Source organism: Diabrotica undecimpunctata, chromosome 8 (assembly GCF_040954645.1).
Source record: "Diabrotica undecimpunctata isolate CICGRU chromosome 8, icDiaUnde3, whole genome shotgun sequence".
Classification (NCBI taxonomy): Eukaryota; Metazoa; Arthropoda; class Insecta; order Coleoptera; family Chrysomelidae; genus Diabrotica; species Diabrotica undecimpunctata.
In genome coordinates, this window is record NC_092810.1 from 25,442,109 (window position 1) to 25,468,700 (window position 26,592).

At 34.5% G+C, this 26,592-nt stretch overlaps 1 protein-coding gene across 2 annotated transcripts in view; it reads right to left on the minus strand.

Moving 5' to 3' along the window:
- The window catches only part of LOC140447303 (uncharacterized), a 108,406-nt gene that overhangs the window by 63,811 nt on the left and 18,003 nt on the right, over nucleotides 1-26,592 (minus strand). Inside the window, exons 2-4 of one of the 2 annotated variants that reach the window (XM_072539892.1) lie at nucleotides 24,998-25,041; nucleotides 12,652-12,824; nucleotides 8,877-9,118 (exon numbers count right to left, since the gene is read on the minus strand). In XM_072539892.1, coding sequence (XP_072395993.1) covers nucleotides 8,877-9,118; nucleotides 12,652-12,824; nucleotides 24,998-25,041 — 459 coding nt within the window. Of the gene's footprint in view, nucleotides 1-8,876; nucleotides 9,119-9,414; nucleotides 9,540-12,651; nucleotides 12,825-24,997; nucleotides 25,042-26,592 lie in introns of those variants that run through there. The other variant, XM_072539894.1, reaches the window with a different exon arrangement.

Genomic DNA, 26,592 nt, shown 5'->3' on the forward strand with positions numbered 1-26,592 from the left:
ATACTTTAAAATACAATTTCATAAATTTTCAACCCTTAAAAATCAATTGTTATGAGTGCTATAGGTGAAAACAATTTTTTGCCAAAATTTTGCCACTTTTCAACTTTTGAAAATCACCCTTTACAACATTGCAGTTTTTATAAACTAATTTAATAGATATAAATTGAAAAAAGTAGAATTAAATACAAAAAAATTTATCAACATAAAAAGGCACCATGTATTCTTATACATTTACATAAATAGTTGAAAATATTTACATATATTAATAGGTTTTTTTAACGTATTTCCTTCATTTTTAACGATAGAGTGTTTCTTCAAAAACGATTTTGTAGAGGTTTTTAAGAGCTACAAGGATCTGTGAATTAAATCTTTTTGAAACCCTTGGTTTTTAAATGGGGTGAGTTTAAAGGGCTCGAAAAAGATGGTGCTTGATCGTAAATCGATGCTTTAAACGGCTATATCTCGCCAAATATTCATTGTACAACAAATCTAAATAAAGGAAAATTTTAGTTATTAAAAAAGCTACAATTTAGTACTTTTTATTTTTTTCATATATTCAGTATTTTCGGGGATATTTAAAAAAAGAAGGGTAAAAAATATGAAATTGTAAATCGTTTCTTGCTTTAAGCTATACTTTTTCTAAAACTAAGCATTTTAAATGGGTCAAACTTCTTGGACGTATTAACAATACATGTACAAAGAGAATTGCAGAAGGGGAAGATCGATTTTAATTATGGGGGTAGTTAGGGGGTTGTTTTCATCGACTTTTTCGTAAAAAAAATGAGGTATTGACCTTATTTTCATCATAACTCACTCAATTTTTGAGCTAGAGTCTTTCTTTATGATAAGTCTATTTATGCTCTTTAAAAAAGGTTCTATGAGTTTTCTTCCAAAAATGCATCATTTTCCCGATATTTGACTTTGAATCCTTCAAATTTGGCATTTGAAGAAAACCGCTGAACATTGATAGGCCGTATTTCGGTTCCTATTATATCGCAAAAACATTTTAAAAAATGAATTGTATTTGTCTTTTTAAAAGCTACAAATTTGTTCTGTACAATTTTTTTGATAAAATGCACCATTTTCGGGTTATTCGCGAAAAATCGATTAAAAACGTCGATTTTTTCGTCTAAAAGTTGTCACTTTCTTTTTTTTAATCACTTTTTTAATCGAAACCTGTGGTTAAAACGTAAAAAAAATTTTTCACCCCGAGATGGGGTGGCAACCACCCCCAAGGCTTTGGTGCACTTTGGTTCGATATAGGTTTTGATCCTTAGGCTATTACCTACCTTCTGTTGAAATTTCAAGTCAATCCACGCAGCACGAAAAAATTGCGAGGTGAAATGCTTCATTTCCTGGACTATATAGTCAATAATAAAGTCAAGCACTTGGTTATAGATTTTAAGCCGATAAATCCGCGAATGAGCTGCTTAAGGATCACGCCGGACGCGTCTTGCGACTTCGAATGACGTTCATCTTTCCCGTGTTCATCTCGTTATATACATTTTGTGTGCTTCATTTCTTTTCTCTATTGCTTGTCGGCACTCGTCTTCGAACCATGCTCCTGTTCTCGCCTTTTTCTTGTTTCCCAGTTCTTGTTTTGATATTATTGTATTTGGCCTCTATGAAGTGCAGTTCTAGCGTCCTTAACTCATTTGCGATTTCTTCTTCGAACTTCTCTTTACATTCCTGAATCTTCAGTTGTTCCAGGTCCAGTTTGTTTGTTCTTTGTTGCCTTTCGGTTCTTTTTTTGTTAACTCTGCATCTAAATTTGGTTTGGATTAAAAGATGGTCTGATCCACAGCATTACCAATGTTAAAAGACAACGATTTTTTTTCGCAATAATGTACATGTAATGTATATATAGGTTAGCAATTGGATTATCTACATTTAAAACACGTCTTGGTATTTTCAGTACGACAGTACGAACAGGTTTAGACAAAGTTAACAATATAATAATATGATAACATATCGAAAGAATACAACTAGAAAATAACAAATTTCATTTTCACTAATAAAATAGCTTTACCTTAACCGCCCTACCTGTACAAGCGTAGGTGATACCACGTTGTTGTGGCTAAATGTGATTTCGTGGAATTAAACTATTTTTATACTTTGGTTCTTTTCTAAATATAGTCTAGGATAGGATATGATGGTAAAAATAGGAGAAAACCTCAGACTTTTTTTATATGCATCGATTTGCAAGAAAATTTGTGAGTAAGCTCATTATACTTTTCACTTCAAAATCTACTTAATGCCAATATGTGGCGTAAAGTAAAGCTTATAGTAGATAGGAATAATGATAATGTTACGATAAATATCATGGCCTATAAAACTGTAAATATATTATAACTAATTCTTTTCTATTCTAGTTATTTCAGCGCTCAGTTGAAAGACCTGTTTACTTGAATTATGATGAGTCACCCACGACTTGAAGACGCAGTCAGGGAAGACCTGAAGAAGATGGAAGTAAGGCCATGGGAAATAATAGCACAGGATCGGAATCAATGGAAGGCAATAGTAAACGCGGCAAAAACTCACGAAGAGTTGTAAAAGCCAATGATGATGATGATGACCCACGACTTGAAATTTCCAGATGGAGGCCGAATAAAACTAGTCTGAGCAACCTTCTGGGCTCTTCGATGGGATTTCGCAATTCTCGAATAACGGGAATTTATATTTAAAGAATGAATTCTGTTGTAAAGTTGTAAAGTTGTAAAGTTAGTTTTCGAATATCGCGTCGCGTTTTAAAATGTAACGCACGTATTATAATAAATGTAAATAAATTATATAATTATTAAGTGTAAAATAAATGAGTACAAATAAAGACTTTAAATAAACTTTTAAGTGTTATAAGTGTAGAACCTTGAATAATAAATACAAACAATAAATTATATTAATAAAAACATAACAATAAAATATGTCGAAAAATAGAATAGAAATAATGCTTTATATTCACTGAAAATTGTACAATTTTATGGAAAAAATTTACAAAAAACCAGAAAATAACAATAACAATTACAATTTACTGAAATGACATAAATCGTCAATGTCACAAAATAAAAGATAAAATAAACAATCTATTGCAAAATTTAAATAAATTGGAAATTGCATAATAAAACCTTACGAACTAATAAGTTAAAGTTGCTGCATAATGATACTCAAATATAGATAAAAATATTTTAGTTACTTGTATAATTATAAAGGTACTGTTATTCGGTATTCGTTAAAAAACACTTCTACTAAATAATATGGTTTTTCAGAGAGAAAGGTTTTTGTCATTTTACGGAACATGGGAAAGATGTAGGTTTAAGTTGTAAAGGGATTGTACAGTTTTTTTGTCAAATATAATATAGATTTCTTTACTAACTCAGTGGACGGGATCGGTAAATAAACATCAAAGGTTGAATTTCTGGTGGAGTAGTCACGATTAGATCTTGCTGAAAAAACATTTAGGTGTTTACGAATTAAGCAAACAGGTTATAAAATATAAAAACATGGAAGCGTTAAAATTCCGTGATTTGTGAAGTAGCTTCTGCGATTGGTTGTTCTTCTAAGGCCAAAAAGATATAGTATTGCTCTTTTTTGTAATTTAAAAATAACATCAGATTGGACAGCTGTACTAGAACTCCAAAAAGGAAGACCATCTCGAAGATAAAACTCGAACACAGAAAAATATGTTATTTTGGAAGATGCTAAATTGATTTTCTTCAACACCGATCTTATTGCATAGCAGGCTGAAAATAGTTTTTTACTTAACAAATCGATATGAAGGAACTATTTAAGGTTGCTCTCTATAAAAATACCAAGAAATTTTACAGAATCAACGATACTAATCTGGCTGTTATTAAGAAGCAAGGGTTGGAGAGCTCCTTTATAGGATAATGCTACTGTCTAATCCACTTTAAAAAAGAGTAAATTAGAGTCGGACCAGGTTTTTATTTTAAGTAGATCAGAAGTTATAGTTGCATGAAGAGTTCCAATAATAGAGTTTCTCTAGGTGATACTTATATTATCAGCAAAAAGAAAAAAAATTCCATCGATTTTTAAATTAGTGATGTCATTTATAAAAATAAAGGAAAGTAGAGGATCCAATACTAAACCTTGTGGTACCCACATACAATACTTTTGTGACTAGAGTTAGTATCGTTTGCTCTAACTAGTTGTTTCCTATTTCCCAAGTAAGATTGGAATAAATTTAAAGAAATACCTCGAATTCCGTAGAAATTTAGTTTTTTGATCAAATGTCGTGATTTACACAAGCAAAAGCTTTGACATGGTCACAAAAAACAGTGGCAGTGTAAAGATTATTGTTTAGTGCTTAGTAAACCTCAAGTAGTACAGAAAACATAGCATCACTGGTACATTTATTAGATAAAAGGCTGAACTGATTTTGTGATAAAATGTTGTTTTCAACGAGAAAGAGCATAAGTCGGGTTTTTATAAGACTCTTAAAAATTTTGGATATTACCGGTCGTAAGACAATAGAACTACAGTTGCAGGCATTAGATTTTTCACCACCCTTATGAAGAGGAATAATAATGGTTGTCTTTAGGCACTCTGGAAATATACCTTTTTCAAAGGAATGATTAATTAGTGAGGCCAGGACTTCCAACACATGAGAGATTTGTGAAAATTTTTATGGATAGTCCATCAGTACTACAGGAAGATTTGCTTTTGATACTACTGATTGTTTGGATCAGTTCAGATTTATCAATTGGTCTTGTAAATAATGAATTCGAGACCTTTTTTGAATTGGGAAGATAGGAAATAGGATCTTGTTATTTTTTATATTATATTTTTACTTACATTAACGAAATATTCCTTTAGATTTCGGGCTTTAGAGGGAAAAATATTTGAACTGTGTTTGTTTTATTTCGAAGATCGTTAATTATGGACCAAGTTTCTTTTGCAACACTTTTAGAGCTATTCAGACGATTTTGATAGTACGCTTTTTTAGCTGTTTTGCAGTGGCGCACCCAGCGGGAGGGTTTAGGAATTTAACCCCCCCCCCCCCAGGGCATAGAAAGTAAAAAATATATAAAGAATAGTAAACTATATTCGTTTTACATATTCCCATCCGTCAGCAAACGCACATAAAAGACAAACAGGGTCGTACTGAGGTATATTATATGATTTTTAAAAATATTTACTTTTGAAACTATCAGTGTAAGAATGTCTTGAAATTTAATCACAGTGAGCAAAATTTAATGTTCCATTGAAGGGAAATGTGCTAAAATAAAAAAAAATAATCATTAACTGAGAGATACATAACAAAGTAAACATTTTGAATAAAACAGCAACACGCTACAATTTGAATTTAAAAACACTGGAAAGTTTGGATCTGTAACATGAGAATCCGTCTGGCTTAAGGCAATAAATTATATCTAATAGCCTCTTGACGAATGAGAGGGCGAATATAAACACGTGCTCATGTTTACAGATGGGAATTTGCTAAATGAATAAACTTTAGGAAAATGTTACTTGTCTTTCACACACAATACAAAAAATTCAAAACGTTAATTTAATAATTAAATTACCTGTAACGACCTGTACATGTGAAAGATTATTTTCATCGCTGAAAGTACTAAAGACTTATTTAAGAAATTGTATTAGCGAAGAAAGACTAAATGGTTTAGCTTTGATGTTTGTCAGGTACAAGAAGGTGAAGAAGAGGTAAATAAACCATATGGCTCTAAAGCAACGCCATTTACACATTTTATTATAAATTTAATTTGTTTACAAATTATTATTTAAAATACAGTTTAGGATTTAAATTAATATTTTTCATTATATTTAGATATAGATACCTAATATTAGGCTCATGATGAGTAGACAGAACGAGTCTGTTGCGAGTAGCATGCGCCTACAGGACTGTATCTGCGGCGGCCTTGCGGACTATTATTATGTTTCCTCTTATTATTCCTCTTCATGTGTTAGCAGTAGAAAGGAGACATTTCCATGAGAGAAGTGAGGCGACTCATGGGGCGACGCACATAAAATTACCATGAAGAAGTTGAAGGTCATGGCCCCATATTAACTCGACGAGGACCAGCGGATGGAATCAGCTGAACTCCTCTTCCCCACCAAGGAAATCCAAAATTTTATAAAAATCTTTCCAACAATGGTAGAGGAGTTCACAGAAGAGGAAATACGAACCGCTGGTCAGGAAATGAAGACGGGGAAAGCTCCCGGCCCAGACGGGCTGCCACCGCAATTAAGATAGTAGCAACTGAGAAACCTGGTTTAATCAGAAGAATATGTAACGACCTACTGCAAAAACAAGAGTTTCCCAGGGACTTAAAGGAAGCGAACCTAGTTCTATTCCTAAAGCCTGGGAAACCTCCCGATTCAGCATCCTCTTATCGGCCAATATGCCTCCTGAACTGCCTTATTAAGTTATATGAAAGACTTATCAAGACGAGGCTGGAAGGCATGTTGGAAGATATGAGAGTGTTATCAAATCAACAGTATGGGTTTCATAAAGGTAGATCGACAATCGATGCCGCGACCTGGATAAGGAACGTGGCAAAAACAAGCAAGAAAAGATGGGTGGTCCTTAATAAGACAATAAGACCCCAGAAGACAGTGAAATACTTAGGTTTAATATTTGACGACAGGATTACATTCGGTCAACACGTACAAGAAGCATGTCGGAAGGCAGAAAAAAGGACCTCCACACTAAATAAGCTGATGCCAAATATAGGGGGTCCGGGATCCCATAAAAGGACGGTGATGCTGCAATCAATCCTGCCCATAGTGTTACGGGGCCCCAGTGTGGCACGAGGTCCTTCGAATGACAAAGTATAAAGACATGCTTCTTAGGGCTCCGAGAAAACCTCTGATCAGGATGTGCAGCGCGTATAGAACCGTATCAACCATTGCCTTACAGGTGGTGGCTGGTTCTGTACCGGTGCACATTCTGGCCGGAGAAAGAGTCCGAATATACCAAAGGAGCGATGGAGCAATAGGTTCAGGACCACAGGAAAGGACGAGAAGTCTACAGACGTGGCAGAGGGAATGGACAGCCGCAGTCGGGAAGGCGGCCTGGACGAGATCTCTGATTCCGGATGTGGTGAGGTGGTACGAATGCCGGCATCGGCGCGTCAACTACTCCTTCACACATTTCTTGACGGGACATGGATCGTTTAGGAAATTTACCCACCGTATAGAGAAGACCGCGGACGATCAATGTCCCGAGTGTGGAGTGGTGGATGATGCGCAGCATGTTGTGTTCGTGTGCCCTGCATATCATGCGAGGCGTACCGAGCTACACCTGGGTCTTGGATCCCCTCTAGGCGAGCCTCGCGAGTTAATCGATAAAGCTGTCGATAGCAAGAGAGACTTCGACCTGATCATTGCTTTTGTCACCAAGACAATCAAACACAAAGAGGAAAAAGAGAGGCGTCTGCAAGTGGAATGACCGATCGTCTTTCTTTATTTTTTTAACGTGTTTGTGTCATGCAAGGCAGGCTGTTTTGATTCATGTTTTCCTTGTTCTACCCGTGTCCGTATTGGGGCAGCTAGCGGGAGAGGACCTTTTACATTCAACCTTCGCCGACTGCCTCCTTGTTTTAAATCTTGAGTTTTAAATGAATGTGTGTATTGAATGAATGAATAGATGAAAGTAAGAATGTTCATAAAAAGAGAAGAAAGGGAAATATCTGTAAAATATGGCAAGAAGAGTGGAACAACACGAAATATGTTGCCCAGTGGACCTAGATGCTGATCCCGAGTCTAAGGAACTAGGTAGACTGTCTGTTTTAATGCGTATCTTCATAGGTTCACAAAGAATGATACAGATAAATGCCTATACTGCGAATATTCCTACACTGTTACTCACACAATGCTGGAGTGAAATAGATGTACAGTGAAGAGAAATATAATGTATAGGGAAAGAGGTATGAACCCTGTGACTGTGAGAGAGATAATCGTGAAGATGACGGGAAGTAAGGAGGAATGGAATAGTGTTCACAATTGCATAGGAACCGTAATTAAAAAGAAAGAAGAAGAAGAAGAGACAGACCAACCGGACCAACGTCAGAGATAAGATCTAGATAAGAGAAGTGAGGGTTCCAAAAGTGTCGTGAGCCTTACAACGACTATCCCACGGTACATGCGATAGTCAGCTGCCCACAAGTAGGAGAGGGTGGTTTTAGTTGGTAGGCAGGATAACAGATACCTGAATATTTGGCACTGCTATCTTTAGTACTTTAAATTAAACCAGAACCCACATTTTAAGGACTCAAAATCGAGGTAGCATAAAAAAATTCGGTGCCCAACCAACCTACCCACCAGGAAAATTATATTTCTCTCTGCTGTCAAAATTTCAGACAAATCCGTGCATATAAAAGAATAATTGTGAGCAGAAAATCGTCATATCTTGGATTAATAAATTTGACAATATTTAACATGTTTTCGTGTTGAGTGTCACCAATTTCGTAGTTACGATAGAATTACGAGAGTAGCAACACTGAAATGGAACTGGGCAGGTCACGTGGCTCGAATGACAGATAATAGATGGACAAAGCGGATACTGGAATGGAGACCAAGAGATGATGCCTACCGAAGCAGAGGTCGTCCACCAACACGTTGGACTGACGATCTAAAACGTTGTCATAGGAATTGGATGCAAGAGGCACAAGATCGAAATAGATGGAAAATTATGAGGGAGATCTATGTCCAGCAGTGGATAAGCGAAGATTGAATGATGATGATAGAATTACGTTAAATGTGACTATTTCCTAGGATTTTTGAGTGGTCAATTGCTACTACACTCCCAAATCATCAACATAAATATTGTTTTTCGTTGTTCAGTTGAATTTTATTTACTCAATCTGAAACTCGTGTAAGTTCACCGAATAGACTTTACGTACCTGTATCCAGTGCACCTACATATATTCCCGCCAAAGGAATTTTCGACAGTCTCCATCATAACATCTTTCGTGTTCTGCTTCAAGGCAAACATATTCATTATCATACCAGGCGTACAATACCCGCATTGCGTGCCGTAAAACTTGGCAATTACTTGCTGTAACTTATTTGGATTCGTTGTGTCTCCAAGGCCTTCTATTGTATAAATTTCCCAGCCGACTGTTGAAAAAATGGAAACCAAACACTAAAAAAATAGTGGTCAATTAAGCAATAATCTGTCACGAAAGGTTTTGTGTTGAGTTCTTCAATTTAATGTAAATATATTTACATTAAACTTTTTTGTTAAATTAATTTTCAATGGTAAGGTTTTATGTCTTAATAACTTCAATAACAAGTAATAATCATCGTTACAACGTATGGGATTACATAATGATAGACTTAATACAAAAGAACCAAAGTTAAAAGTTCTACGGCGTAATAATAGACAACAGAAAATCACTTTTAAATAACAATGTATGCCACAAAGGTATAAATACCTACTTTTTTCAAGAATGAAAAAATTGATAGCAGGAATCGTCAGGCGAATGTAGACATTCTGAGTGAAAAGACGTTTGACATATGCCCTGCTTAATAAAAAAGTCCGATCTACAACTTTAGTTTTTTCTCGAGAAGGTTATATTCCACTTGTTTGTCAATTTTGTTAGTTTCAACAACTAACAGCCGTTGTGTTTAGAATAATCATCCTATATGCTGACTACTTAGTTAAAGCGTCTTATCTGCATCAACTTGTGAAGATAGGACTTTTTGGACAAGTAAGTCGTGGTGAAATTAATGTTGACCTAGCGCTTATACGAAATATATGACTAGTGGAATTACTGAATTACTGTGAAGTCATGTGAATACCCGATCGCGTCTCATATAGATACCTGATAGATAATTCTTCTTTTCCTTCTTATTTTTCTTCTTCTTTTTATATAGACTCTGTCTGTTTTTCAATGTGCTGTGTGTACAGTGTGTTCGGTAAGTTGTCGTTCCATCGTTTTCGTGGTCTTCCTACTGATCGTCTTCCTATTGGGGAACCGTCTCTTGCCTTCTATTCTACTCTATTTGTTGCCAATCGGCTTATATGATCGTTTCATTCTACTCTTCTATTTCTTACCCAGTTCTTGATGTTTTCCATCTTGCATCTACGTCGTATATCTGTACTTTTAGCTCTGTCCCATAGTGTCTTACTATCAATTTTTTTAAGTATATTCATCTCTGCTGTTTCTAACATCCTTTTTGTCTTCTCTGTGTCAGGTCTTGTTTCTGCCACGTATGTCATTATTGGTCTGATAACTATTTTGTAAATTCTGCCTTTTGTTTCTTTCCCGATATTTTTATTTCTCCATATTGTTTTATTTAGGCAGCCTGCGGCTCTGTTTGCTCTATTCACTTGATCTTTCACTTCAGTTTCGAGCTTTCCGTAGCTAGATAATGTAATGAGTAATATTTAAACTTCACCACTTGTTCTATTATCTGACCTTCCAGCTCCAATTTACATCTTAGTAAATTTGAGGTTGTAACCATGCATTTTGTGTTTTGTTGGGGAAATTAACATGTTAAATTTTCTGGCGGTTATATTAAATTGGTGCAGCATACGTTGTAAATCATCTTCACTTTGAGAGAGTAGTATTGCGTCGTCTGTATAGCAGATTATTTTAAGTTGTTTTTCTCCCATTTGGTATTACAGTAAGTGGATAACGTCTTTTAATTTGACCCGCTCAAATGCCTTCGTAAGGTCCACGAAACATAGATATGCCAGTTTGTTGTATATATGCTAGTGTTATAATTTCATTCAGTTTATTTGTTATCACTTTGGTTGTTAATTTTAGCGTTGTGTTTAATAAATTAATTCCTCTTTAAAGTTCCGGGTCCGATTTGTCTCCCTTTTTAAAGAGAGGTATTAGGATGCTTGACCTCCATTCTTGAGGAATTCTGTTTTGTTCTATTATTTTTTATATTAGTTTTAACAATTGTTTGGTCCGATCTGGTCCTCCGTACTTTGGGAGTTCGTTCGATATTTTGTCCTCTCCTGGTGATTGCAAGGTGGATTGAGTAGCTCTGCGATTACCATAGCCGGTCCCAAGCCCGGATAAAATGTGAAGGGTGATTGGCAAGGTTAACAACCTAGCAATCGTAAAAACAAATATTGCTCAAAGAAACAATGTGCAGCCTCGGAACCGGATCGATACTATAAAAACGACTACGGCAAGAAATAAGGACAAGCGAAAACCCAGATGAGAATTACTACTTGGAATATCAGATCGCTCAACTCAAGGGAGCAAGAAATAACCCAAGTGGTGAAATGTGCTCTACAGGAAACAAAAAAGAAAGGAAAAGGTCAATCAAAATTAGGTGAATACATATTAAACTACAGTGGAGTAGCAAACGAAAACAGGGCAAAGAAGGTACTAATACACCAAAGGTACCAAAAGCACATTAAAGAGTGTCAATACTGTGTCTCAGATAGGACTTAGACAAGGAGACAGTCTGTCATGCCTTCTATTCAATATTGCACTAGAGAAAGCAATAAGAGAATCTGGAATAACAACCAGAGGAACTATTATTAATCGCAGCGTACAATTAGTAGCGTACGCCGATGACATCGACATTATTGTAAGAAGAAAGGCGGACGTGGTCGAATCATTCAAGGCGCTTGAAGCAGCAACAAAAAGAATGGGACTAGAGGTTAACACTAGTAAGACAAAGTATATGAAAGTATCAAATTATATACAAGCAGCACAACGATCGGAACATATACTTTCGAAGGAGTAAGAGAGTTTATATACCTAGGCTCACAAATTAATCAGAATAATGCAGTAAGTGCAGAAATTAACAGACGGATATATCTGACAAATAGAGCCTATTATGGATTAAAAAAAAATTTAACAACAAGCCTAGTTACAAAAAGAACGAAACTAGTGATATACAGAACTCTTATTAAGCCTTCCCTCACCTACGCGTAGGAAACATGGACGATGACAAAGAGCGATGAAGAACGTTTAAGATGCTTTGAACGTAAAATCCTCCGGCATATCTATGGAGGAGTACGGAGGGCGGATTATGGCGTAGACGCTATAATTTCGAACTTTACCGCCTGTATGACAAACCTGATATTATTAGGTCCATCAAAATAAACCGGCTGCGGTGGTTAGGTCACATAGAGAGAATGAATGAGATGGAGCCGTCAAAACATATTTATAACCAAAGAATAGATGGAGTGAGAAGGAGAGGCAGACCCAGAGTACGATTCAAGGATCAGGTGGAGGAAGACTTGAGAATGTTGGGAGTACGAAACTGGAAAGCCAAGGCGAAGAATAGAAGAGAATGAAGACTTATCCTTGAACAGGCCAAGGCCCACCATGGGTTGTGGAGCCAATGATGATGATGATACATTAATAATACTTAGTTAAAAAGTCCTATCAAATATCAAACTTAGGGTAGTTTAAGTGATTGCTGGTGAACGAAAAAAAATTTAATCCCAATTAACTACTTATATGCAAAAAACCAACAGTCTGCTTTTTAAAATGAGGACGGCACGATATCAACTAGAAATATTGCTATTTTTCAAAAGTCTAATATTGCCAGTTCGGATGTTTTTACTTAGCAGGACAGTATATTACATGCAATATTTTTGCTGGTTGTGGTTTGTTCCCAAAAATATATAAAACTCTCAATGTAAAACATCCCGTAAAATATTGTTTCAGAACGATATTAGGTAGGACCTATACTTACAGAATTGACAGCAACTATTTCATCTTCCTTCGTTGTTGCATTCTGCCGTTTGACAGCAACCAGGCAAGCTCCACAACCTCCTTCTAAGCACATTCGCTTAGTGCCTGTTAAATGCAGATGGTTCCTCAAGAAACTGTTTAAGGTTGTAGTAGGGGATAATTCATTTGCAAGAACTGAAATTCAAAATAACGATAAGATTTAAAACATACTCAAATCCCAAGCATACTCAAGTTTATTTTTTCATTAGTAATAATTCTGGTTTTATTCGCAAAAAAACAGAATAAAGAAATTGATATTTCAAGTTAAAAAAATGATAACCTTTACAACTGAACATAAAATTCAAATTATTAAATGGCATTATTCTGGAAGTAGTGCCGACGATATAATCGGTAGGTTTTCGTTTTCATTCGAAGGTCCTGTACCAACTTCTTCTTCTTCTTGCTTCATGTATGTAGGGATTAAAGCCTGTTTCTTCTTCAATATTAGTCTCCTAAATTGTTGAAATTATGGCACCATCTTTTTCTTGGCCTGCCAATACTTCGTCCATTTGATGACTTATCTGGTGCTATTCGTAATATCCTATCCTCTGCCATTCTACTAATGTGTTCGTTCCACTCCTGTTTCCGTTTTGTCACTCATCCATTTATGTCTTCTATACTGCATGCTCTTCTTATGTTTTCGCTTCTCTCCCTATCCAACAGACTTTTCCCTGATATTCGTAGGAGTATTTTAATCTCTGTTATTTCTAGTAGTCGTCTCGTTTTAAATGTGTCAGGTCTTGTCTCTGTCTTGTATGTTAATATAGATCTAATTGCTGCTTTATAGATTCTTGTTTTTGTGTCTTATCTTAGGTGTTTGTTCTTCCAGATTGTGTCATTAAAAGATCCCGCAGCTTTACTTGCTTTTAAGCTTTGTTGTCGTACTTCTTCTTCAACATCACCGTAACTAGTTATATCTATTTCCAGATATCTAAACCTTGTTCCCTGCTTTATTATTTTCCCATCAATTTCTGTAACCATGATCTTTACGTACTGCTTTTACGCTGTCTGACTCCACTTTGTACTGATATACACTGTGTTAGTTTTCCATTAATTTTTGCTTGTATTCGGTTATGGAAGTATGAATCTCCATATTTGTTTTTGTGTACCATAGAAGTCCCTTTCCATCCTTTTTGTACACTGTTCCCAGAGTTCATTTTTAGTTCTTCTTACCAACTACTTTGTTTCGTTTCGTATTCTTCTATGGGTGTCTCGGGATTCTGAAGTATTTGATGTTTTGACTTCGTGTAGACCTCTCGTTTCTCTTTCCATTTCTCTTTTATTTCTTTTCTGAACAATAGTGTACTGTTGTTGTTTCTTTTGTTCAGTATGACTTTGCATTTTCTTAGAGCTTCTGTTACTGCTTCTTCAATGTTGTTTTTAATTTTCTCCCAGCTCGCGTTTATATCTTCGATGTCGTCTATTTGTTTCAGCTCTATATTCTGTGCTAGCCTTCTTTGGTATATTTCTCTTGTAGAGTCGTTCCACAGTGATTCTACATTGAATTTTTTCTCGGCCAAATTCCTGTAGAAAATGTTTTGGCGTTATTTTCGTTCTTATTTTTGTTAGTACTAGTTTGTGTACTAACAAAATCTACAATTCACAACATACTGAGACTGTTATTAAGTTCAAATTATTTTGAACAATTTCACGCTAAATAAAAATTAATTAAAATAATATTTGTTTTGGGAAATCCCATCGTTGCGTACACGCAACATTTTGTTATTAAAAAACTAAGGACATTTATTTTTTTTTACCTGCTACACTCATGGACAAAAATATCGAATATTTTGGAATTTTCAAATTTTTGTTTTTTCAAAATAAATTCTGGTCAAGCAAGTCGTTTATTGTAAAATAGAGTTTATTTTAACAATGTTAAATGAACAATTTTAAATTTTTATGCCGAGAAAATTGTGAAAAAAATAAATGTTTAATATTAGGTAAATAAGGGTATTTTACTCTAAACTTAAATGATAATTTAAATTGCTTAAACAACTGGTTTAAACTGAAAGAAGTACATGGTCAGTAACGAGTATTCCCCCCTCTAGCTCTTATTAATGCTTGCATCTTTCTCAACATGCTTGCAAGTAAATTTTGGACATATTCTTAGGAAATTGCATTCCATTCATCCTGTGCAGCAAGCCGAAGCTGCTCTATCGTATTTGGAACGGGATTTCTTTGTCGTAGGCTGCATTTTAGGTGATCCCACATGTGCTCTATTGGATTTAAATCCGGGCTAGAGGGTGGCCAATCCAAACTTCGAATTTGGATCTCATCAAGATAATTACTTACTATGGCAGCGGCATGTGGACAAGCATTATCGTGCATTAACGTGAATCATTTCATATCCAATATAAGCAACATATGACAAAACATGATCTTGCAGGATGTTTTAAACGTAAGAAGTACCAATCATCCATCCAATCACTTCCACAAGTGCGGTACGTACCTCCCAACTAATACCTTCCCAAAGAATTATGCCATCAACTCCAAAACTAACGGTCTGGGCGAGACTGCAGCTGGCGAATCATTCTCCAACTCTTCTGTAGACATAGTTTTGACCATCTGGCTTCCATAATAGGATTCTGGTCTCATCAGTGAAAAGAACGTTTTTGCAGTTGTCGATATTCCACTAAATATGTGTTCTTGCAAATTCCAAACGACGAACTTTATGATTTTGGAGAAGACGTGGAACTTTGGCGGGGCGTCTGGGCTTTAAGTTTGCTTTATTTGATCTTCGTCTAACTGTTTATTAACTCATATTAACTTGTCTAACATTTAATAGCTCATTTCTGAGGTGCATCGATGTCAATGAACGATTTCGTGTAGAATTAAGAACCAAAAAACGGTCATCAATTGCGGTTGTGCACCTTGGGCGTCCTTGACCAGGCCTTCGTACAAAATTTCCTGTTTCGCGGTACTTTTTTAGAGTATTTGAAACTATAGATTCAGTTCTGGTGAGACGTCGTGCGATACCTTTTTGTGCATATCCTTCCTCGTACAAAATTATAATATGTGGTACTTGGACTTCATCGCAGTGCCGAGTTGGTGGGATACTTGTTTTAAACTTAGTTAAATCAAAACAATATTTAATAAAACTTAATAAATTAAACTAAAAATAACCGAATTAGTATGATTTTTCCTTTGCGTGAAGAAGGATTTTTACGATAAAATGTACGAATGACACTAACCACTGAATAAACCTCAAAATAAACATCAAAATATTTCAAACCAGTTGAGTACATCAGTCTACTATATGAGTATTATCAGTAATCTAAAATTATTTTGAAATAATAGTGACTACAAAAAAAATTGGTAAATTCCAAAATATTCGATATTTTTGTCCATGAGTATAATAAATGACTTTGGAACTAATGGGTTAACTACGTTCAAAATTAATAATCTATAAATCTATGATATAATTCAATTTATATTTTGTCACATTAATTAATAGGAGAGTAAAATTCAAATGGAGAAAAATATTGGTACAATTTTTATAATTGATATTAATTAAATAAATTTTGAAAAATCTGGTGACAATATAAATTCAACGCCTGAAGTAGATTTTGAAGCAAAATACAAATAATTATTAAACAAGTATGAAAAATTAATAGCTGATCATTTGAATTTGAAGGAAAAAGGTCAAATGAAAGTAAAAAGTTTAACAAGTCAGTTGAGATACTATAAATACAAAAATATGAATGTTCAGAAAAAATTAGAAAAATCTGAAATAGCTGAAAATTTGATAAATAAAGTGTTAACCACAAACCAAATTACACTGCTCTCTAAAACGAAGAAGAGAGTTTGTTGGACTACAGAAGAAATATCTAGAGCTTTTACTTTAAGGTAGTACAGTAAGAAAAATTACCTCTATTTAAAAAGTTATTTGCATTATCCCCTACCTGCTCTATCATCTTTAAGAAAATGGGCTTTCAAGGTTAGTGATAGTGAAGGCCTCTTGAAGGAAATTATGTTAATGATGAAATTAGCTGGAGGAAATTTTACACCAGTTGTGAATGTTGTGATGCAATTCGATGAAGTGAAAATAAAATAACAAAGTTAACATCAACAGAAAATATTTTAAGGCAATCACAAGTCAAAATGGCGACCTATTAACAACAAGGAAAGATCTATTGAATAGATGTAATACTTTAACCAGGCACTTAATACGGAGTAAGAAGAAGAAAACCTGGAAGACGAAGAATATGAGGTAAGGGTAACAGACGAGAGGGAAGAGGAACCACCAACGATTATTCTTGAAGTTTTTTTTTTGTTTAATTAATGGCTTTGGATAACTTGATCCATTCAGCCACGATAATGTATTTGACTACTTGAATTTGTTAATGATGTATTGACCTATTGCATTTGTTAACAAAATAGTACTTCGCATAGAGGTAGATTAAAAATATAATGTAAACGTCAGTAACACAAGAATCAGTAGATTGATAAAAAACCATACATTCATTCGTTTCATTCAGTGCCCTAACCAACTTAAAGTAAATATTTAGAACCAACAAGGGATTACATAATGTAGGAATACTTTTCACGCTAAGGTGCCTTTCATAGCGACTTTATTACAACACAAGACAGGCAACGGCTAGGAGGTAACTATATAACATAAGGATAGACAGAGGGAACAAAGCTAGATTTATACATTCACATTACACATTCCATCCTAAATTTTTCTTTTAGTCCTTTTTAAATATTCCCAAAAAATTTGGTTAAACCTAATATTATGACGAGAGATATATAAAATGGAAGATTGACACTGAGGAAGAGGTATTTGTTCTTTTATCAGATTTTCCAATAGATACTTAATAGCAGCATCATTATATATGCACCCGAACATCCAATGATTGATATCGTCAGTGTTACCATTACAATCACAAAGTTCGGTTTCACTTAAATTAAATCTATGAAGATAGGCTTTCACAGTAGCATGATTAACAAGGCATCTAACAAACATTGAATATACTCTTCTACTGGGATGACTTCTTCCCGCAAAAGGCACAGTAGGTAAAACAGGGTGAATTTTTGTATAAAGGTTGTTACTTCTGTTACAAAAAGCATTCCATTCAATTTCCCAGTTTTCTTTTAATTCTTGTTTACGCAGCGAAACTAAATCACTTCTATTGAACCAACTAATTTCTAATCCTTTTGAAGCCGCTTCTTTACCAAAATAATCTGCTTTGGTGTTACCCGAGATACCAGCATGTCCTTTTACCCAAATGAAAGAGACTGAATTATTTCTTTCAAGTAGCTTTAGTTGATTTTCTAAAATTTTGACGATAATACTGTTTTTGTATAAATGCTTATTCGAATTATCTAAAGCAGACAACGCAGATTTTGAATCCGACATGATTACTATTTGTTGATCAGACATTCTTTTCTCGATAGTCCATTCCAGAGTTTGATATATTGCATACAGTTCTGCGGAATAAATGGAACATTGTTGGTTTAATTTAAACATAATGTGTTCTTGATTGTTTTGGATATATACCGCACAACCAACTCCCAAAATGGATTTTGACCCATCTGTGAAAATCCTATATGGCTTATCAAATTTGGCAAGTTGTTTCTGAAGTTGAATGGCGTTGTTATCATCAAAAGTAGGGAAATAAACTTTTATTCTTGAAGTTAAAGATGCAGTTAAAAAACTAGCCAGAAACAAATTACCCGGAATAGATAATCTACCAGCTGAACTACATAAAGAAAGTGGCCACGATACCATAATGACATTACAGCAGTTTTTGTTTAAGAAATATGGACACAGAAATCCCTCCCCAATGATTGGAACACTTGGCACCATACACAAAAAAGGAGATATCTTTGAATGCTCTAACCACAGAGGAATTACGTTTCTAAATGCAGCGTATAAAATATTTTCCACAGTACTATGTCACCGTATGGCACCATATGCAGAATAGATAGTAGGAAAATACCAAGCTGGTTTCAGAGGTGGTAAATCGACAATTCATCAGATTTCAACTCTGAAACAAATTTTGGGAGAAAAACTGGAATATGGCATTGATACTCATCACATATTTATAGACTACAAAGTAGTCTACGACTCTGTGAATAGAAGAGCAATGTTCAAAGCAATGAAAGAAATTCTTCTTCTTATAGTGCCGTGCACCTATAGAGCGTTGGCGTATTATCTTAAGGCCAGATGTCTGTCTTTTGCGGCATGCAAAAGATCGCCAGTGTTATTTATGCCTGTCCAGTCCTTTATGTTCCGTAATCCGTGTTTGCAACCTACTCCTCTCTTGCCTTCAATCTTTCCCTGGATGATTAGTTGAGGGATTGCGTATTTTTTCCTCTCAGAATATGGCCAAGGTATTCAATTTTTCGTACCTTGATCAAATTGAGTAGGAGATAGTATTTGCATATATTTAAATACATTATAAACTATTCCTTTGGATTCCGGTGTGAATCTACTCTGTTTACTCGTACTACACTTAACCATCTCCATTCTACAAAATAGTTCTAATACGCGTGGTAGCACTTTTCTTGTTGAGACTCGACAACATAATGAGACTAAATTACGAACTCGTTTGAAATCCAGTGACTAGAAATTCTCGGAAATAATTCTTATCAGTTCTTTGTATGTCCTTAACGAGTCGTTAAGGAGTCATTAATAATGACTTTAAAATTACGGTTTTAAGGTTACTGATACTAAATTAGAAATTAACTTTTACCAAACTTTATAAAGTATCAATTATTAAAGATGGTATTATAACAAACAAAAAGTTTGGGATCTATAAAACAATCTGTTTTCATCAAACTCCATTTATTATTTAAGTGAGTAATAATTTTATAATTAGTGCGATTTCAAATAATTTAATTTTTTTAATATTGCAACGCCACTGCGTGGGTCTGATCATAGATATTCTATTGTCTGCGCGATTAACTATTTCGTGGAAGGGCTCACCACTCGATTTGAAATAAAATGTACCTAGTGTTGTATACTGTTTAGTTTTACCTATTTACAATGTTGTATGTACCTATGTTGTATGTCTGTGCAATAAATATTTCAGTATTGAATAGTTTTATTTATTAAAGAACTAGCGTATCCGCGCTTTTTTATTACATATCTCTCTCTCTCCAATGGCACTACAGCCCAAATCGGGCCTTGGCCTCCTCCAAACTATGCCTCCAACCTTGTCGGTCCCGCGCCGATCTTATCCAGGTTCTCACGTCTAGCAAATTTTGCGCGTCCGCTGCCACTTCATCCTCCCATCTTTTCCGTGGCCTTCCTTTTGGTCTTGCGCCCTGCATTTTACTATCTATAGCTCTTTTCGGCAATCTTTATGTCTCCATACTTACTACATGACCAGCCCAGCGAAGTCTCTGAAGTTTAACGAATTCTGAGATCGATGTCTCTTTGAACAGTTGGTAGAGTTCATGGTTGTACCTGGATCTCCATATTCCGTTTTCGTTAATAGGTCCAAATATCTTTCTTAGGACTTTTCTTTCGAAGACTTCCAGTTTTCTTTTTGTGTCTTCTGTCATCTCCCAAGTCTCGCATGCATAACATACTATTGGTCTGATAATAGTTTTGTAGACCCTGATTTTCGATCTCCAGTGTGTGTTTTTGGAGCGGAACACATGATCGAGTGAAAAATAAGCTTTGTTTCCCTTTACTATTCTTCTTTGTACAGAATTGTTAGAAATCAAATTGACTTCATTTTGCTCAATAACACCTTTAAGAAGTACATACAATCTACGAAAACATACCCTGGAGCTGATATACATAGCGATCACAATCCAGTTATAATGGATTTTAGATTAAAAAGATTTCTCAAAGTCAAAAAGAAAACAGTGACAAGAAAAATAGACATCTCACAACTGAAGAACCCTGAACAGAAAAAAGAAATAAGTATCAAGCTTGAGGAAGAAATAAAAACGATCGAAAACTTGGTACAGACAGACATTGAAGTAACATGGACTGCTCTAAAAACAAAAATAACAAAGATACAAGAAGAAGACATCGGGTTCATAAAACACAACAAAAAACAAGAATGGATAACGCAAGAGATCATGGACCTCATGGACGTAAGACGAAAACATAAAACAAGCCCAATAGAATACAAGCGAATCAACAAAATCATTAGAAAAAAGTGCAGGGAGGCGAAAGAAAACTGGATGTCAACAAAATGCCTAGAAATCGAACAACTTCAGGAAAAATACGACACCTTTAATATTCATAAAAAAGTAAAAGAAATGACAGGTAGACACAAAAAGAGACAAGCAACAATATTAAAAAATGATAATAACGAAATAATTATGGGTACAGAAGACAAACTAGAGAGATGGAAAGAATACATACAAACTCTTTTTGACGACGATAGACCTTGTTCTCCAGCATCCACAGATAATCGAATAAATGAAAAAGGCCCAGAAATAACCAAAGAAGAAGTGATTCATGCAGTAAAATCTCAGAAAGATGGAAAAGCCACCGGTCCAGACAATATCAATGTCGAAATACTTAAACTAATTGCAGATAACGAAAGTAAAAGCCTAGATTTAATAACAGCACTATTCAATAAGATATATGACACAGGTAAAATACCAACAGACTGGCTAAAATCAACATTCGTAGCATTACCAAAAAAATCGAATTCCTCACAATGCGATGATTATCGAATATTAAGCTTGATGTCTCATGTCCTTAAAACTTTTCTCAGAATTATCCATACACGAATTTACAAGAAGTGCTAGTTCCAGATGAGTGACACTCAATTCGGATTTCGAAACGGATTGGGAACACGAGAGGCTCTTTTTGCTTTAAATGTGTTAACGCAACGATGCAGAGACATGAATGTAGATGTATATGCATGTTTTATTGACTATCGAAAAGCATTTGACTGCGTTAACCATCAAAAGATGATAGAAATTCTGAGAACAACTGGAGTTGACGAACAAGACTTGCTAATTATCTCAGAACTATACTGGCACCAAACGGCAACAATTGAAATAGAGCACACAACATCCGAAGACATACAAACCCGACGAGGAGTGAGACAGGGTTGCGTCTTATCACCGCTACTCTTTAATTTGTATTCGGAGTCTATATTCAGAGAAGCATTAGACGAGGTCCAAGGCGGAATTAAGATTAACGGAATCAGCATAGACAACATCAGATATGCTGATGATACCGTCTTAATAGCAAGCAACGCACAAGAACTACAAAATATAATAAATGCGGTAGTTCACCACAGCGAAATGTTCGGTTTACATCTAAACGTTTCCAAAACTAAAACTTTAGTATTTTCAAAGACGCCAAAACGTACAGGTGTATGCCAAGGGTCAAATAATAGAACAGGTAAATTCCATAAAATATTTGGGAACAAATATCAATAGTCAGTGTAATCCAAAAAAAGAAATCCTATCAAGAATCGAACAAGCAAGGAAAACATTCATGAGCATTAAAACATTTTTTACAAGATCAGACCTTAGTCTACAGCTTAGAATCCGAATGATCAGATGTTACGTTTTTTCTGTCTTACTGTATGGCTGTGAAAGTTGGACAATGGACTCTGAAATAGAAAAAAGAATAGATGCCTTTGAGATGTATATATACAGACGAATGTTGAGGATTCCATGGTTACAAAGAGTTACTAATGTTGAGGTACTTCGTCGCATGTGTAAACAAAAAGAATTACTAAGAATAATCAAAGAGAGGAAAATGCAATACTTGGGTCATGTGCTGAGAGGCGAAAGATATGAATTACTTCAAGTTATACTGGAAGGAAAAGTACAGGGCAAAAGATCAGTAGGAAGACGCCAGAACTCGTGGCTGAAAGACCTGAGGAGATGGTTCGACCGCTCATCCGCAGAGATCTTTCGCGCAGCAGTTTCCAAAACTACAATTGCCATTTGGATCGCCAACCTTCGAAAGGAGACGGCGCAATGAGAAGAAGATTCTTCTTTGGATTTCTGGTTCTTCTGTTCCATCCGTGTTTAATGCAACTCCTAAATATGTGAAACTTTCTACCGTTTCAATATCGTCCTCTAATTCAACTGTGCGTCTGTTTCCCCTAGCTCTTGCCTGTGTTAACTTTTTTGTCTTTTGAATATTTATTTCTAGTCCGGTCTCTTTTGCCTTTGTTTTTAAATGTGAATATATTTCTGCCGCCTCTTTTGTTCTGCGAGACATGATGTTGATATCATCGGCATAGGGGGCAATCTGTATTGATTTATTTGTTAGGAGATTACCCCTTCCTATATTCAGCTGTCTTATCACATATTACAAGGTCAGGTTGAATAGTGTCGGGTCGGTGCCAGTCCGTCTCCTTGCTTTAATCCTTGGACTATTGTAAAGTTTTCAGTGAGCTCATTTTGGACTCTGACAGTTGCTATTGACGAATCCATTGTTGTTTTTACCAGTTGTACATGTATTTTTGGGAGATATTAAAGCTCCGCAATATTTGATATAGCTTGTTCCTTTTAATTGAGTCGTAGGCTTGTTTGAAATCTATGAATATGTTGTGGACGTCAATGTCGTATTCCCACTATTTGTTTAAAATTTGTTTCACTGTGAATAGTTGGTCAGTTCTTCCTTGTCGGAAACCGGTTTGATATTCCCCGACAATATTTTCAGTTAGTTGTTGGGGTCGTTTGTTTAGTATGTAAGTAAAAATTTTGTACGCCGTGCACAAGAGGATTATGCCGCGATAATTTTCGCATTTCAGTTTATCCCCTTTTTTTATAGATTGGGCATATAATCCCGATTTTCCAATCATTACCGATCTTTTCATCATTCCAAATCTTGTTCATGAGCATATGCATTTGTCCTACTAGGTGATCGCCACCTAATTTATATAGCTCAGGGGGGACGTTGTCAATACCTGGAGCCTTATTGTTCGTTTGTGCTCGTATTGCCTGTTTTACCTCTTCAATCGTTGGGGGTTCTATATTTTCGGTGTCTCCCTCCTTGTGATGCATGCCCATATGCTCTTCATTTTCTTGTGTCCCTAAAAGAAATAGGTTTTCCAGACTGATTTTATTTCTTTTGGATCACTGGTTATTTGCCCCTCTTGATTTCTGCATAGATTTGTTCGGGGTTTGTATCCTTCTCTTAAATTGCGTAGATATCTGTACGCCTGTCTTATATTGTTGCTTTGAAGATTTTCTGTATATTGCCGTTTTCGTATTTTCTTTTCTCTGTTCGGCATATTTTATCGGCCCTCCGTCTTGCATCTTGGTAACTTGCCCTTCTTTCTCTGGTTCTTCTTTCCATATATTTCTTGTGTTCTTCATTTCTTTTCTGTATGGCCTTATTACACTCGTCATTGAACCATTCCCTTTTTGTATTTTTCTTTTTGTTGCCTATGATTTTTCTTGCTGCGTCAATAACTTTTGTTTTGATTTCTTCCCAATGTTCTTCGGTGCCTAGACTGCATGTGTCTGTCAGTGTTTGTGTGTCATTTTTTATTACATATATTATGTATATATCAAATGTTTTTGGATATTTTAATTTGCGTTCTAACTACGTAAGTAAAACACGGGTTTATAGATTTTATTGACCAGACATATTTACTTTGAGAGTAAACTGACATTTATCAATTCAATTATAACACCAGCAATTCGAAAATAAATTTTATTTACTATGTAAAACAGATCATTAAGAATAATGTTTCCAAAAGTCTGAATTTCTTAGGTATTATTTCAAATCTGATTATTTGTCATCTATTTACAAAAATAAATCGTTAATTCTTCGATTTAAATTTTTAATCTCAAATCCTTCGTAAAAGTTTATCTTCAAAAGTTCATCTTCCATAAAAGTTTACAGTAACAATAAGGTCAATAATCGCTTGTAATCCTCACACGTACGTCACAGCCACGTGCTGCTGTGACAGACATATTTGGACGATGGAATTATCTTTCTAGTTAACCGTTATTGACATTACATCAGTACTATAGAATCTATATATAGGTTCCCAGCTTTAGACGTTAAGCTTATGAGCTTATGAGCTCTTCAGTCATAATTTATTATATTATAATTTATTTATTATATTTATTACGTGTGACGTCGAACATTAACATTTTTTTTAATTTCGCATAAAGTAAAAACTTATTTAAGGCAATAAAGCAAATTTAAGTAAAAAAAGTTGAATTAGTATTAATTTTTTAATCCAAAATTAAATTATTGATCAAGAATAATTTCTACTATGATTTTAGACGTCGCATACACTCTTGTCACTAAAGAATTATCGAAGCTTGGTGGTTTAGTGATAAGAGTACCGTACTTTCACGCGGATGCTCAGACTCAGGCTGTATAGTAAGATCTCATTAGTCATACTTACCCTTATAAAATTGTCCATTTACAAATATATTCAAATCCTCGTGTCTAAAAAGAATAGAGACATATATTAATACCTTATTTTTACTTGAAATAATGAACAATTATTTGATAATAAACATTTAATAACTAACTAAAATAATCTATGAATATGTACTATAAATTAATCATAAGATGATAACAAAACAGAAATTAAGATCTTCTTTTTCATGTGCTGTTATGGTTATGGTTATGATTAGACTTCGGCAAATATGCATATTGCATATTTTGCATATTGTGCATATTTTATGCAAATATTTCATATTTTGGCATATTTGTATAAAAGTTTGCATAAAGTGCATAAAAGTTCAGATTTTTATACTGTATTTGAAAATTTTTAAACATACCAATTTATTTCAATTCTTGTATAAAATTTTGTAGTCATTTTAATCAAGAAATGATCTAAGTACGTAATCTCTACAGGTACAAAACATTTACAATTTCAAAGAAGATCAATTTAAGTAGCCCTCAACATTCTTAGAAAGTCTCGGTCACTGAGGCATTCAGTTATTGGATAATCGCTAAGGGTTCGCTCATTTGCATTTTATGATCTAATCCCCAAATCTATCTACAATTTATTGTATCTTAACAGCAGGTAAACGGCTAATAGTTTTGTTCCTAATTTAGGGATTTTCCAAAATCTCCCAGTTTATTGAATTAGGTACCTAAACATTTCTAATTTGATGCTCAGATTTGTAAATCATTTTTGTTTTGATATTCAAAGCGTAAACACTCGTTGTGCGTAACAAAAAGGAAGATTGTGATTTTATAATGCCTAAAACAACCAGTGCTTCAACTTGGATTAAACCTTATAAAGAGCTGTCTATGGATATGGGAAAAATCTACTGTTCAGTCTGTGGCAAAATTGTAAGTATCTAATATTTTCTATTAAATATCTAATATTTCATACATACAGGGTGTTTCCAAATGACACTTACAACGTTTGACTGTAGATACTTCTCGAAAAATTGAACAAAACGATATAGTTAATGAGGGGTCAAACTTATTTACTTTTCGAGATACAGGGTGTTAAAATTAAATTCTTTTAGTTAATAACAACAATAACTTTAAAACCAATAAACGTATTTACTTGAAATTTAGTACTCGTAGGTTATTTTTAAATGAAAAATAGCTTCCTTTAGTGAGGAAAAATTGTCCATGGTACAATACAATGGTGTGTATTTAGAAAAATTTTTCACCTTTACTTTTTTTATGAAGTCAGCTATTCTAAAACACAATTATTTTTATTGTAATTGAATTAACAAAAAAAAAACTTTTGTTGAATTTTAAAATAAGTTATATGATGTACTAATGGTTAGTAACAAAAACTAATTTGTGGATTAATACTGCATTTAAAACACTTAGCGAGTGTTTTTTTTTCCAAACCAGTTATTTGATTAACCAAAATCACCTTGTATATTTTTATATTTTAAAGGTTGGGTTAAAATAAAGGTTTTTATTTTTATTTATAGATAGCATGTGAGAAGAAATTTCAGATAGACCAACATGTGAGAACTGCTTCACACATTGCAAAAAAAGGAAAAATAGGAGGAAAACATC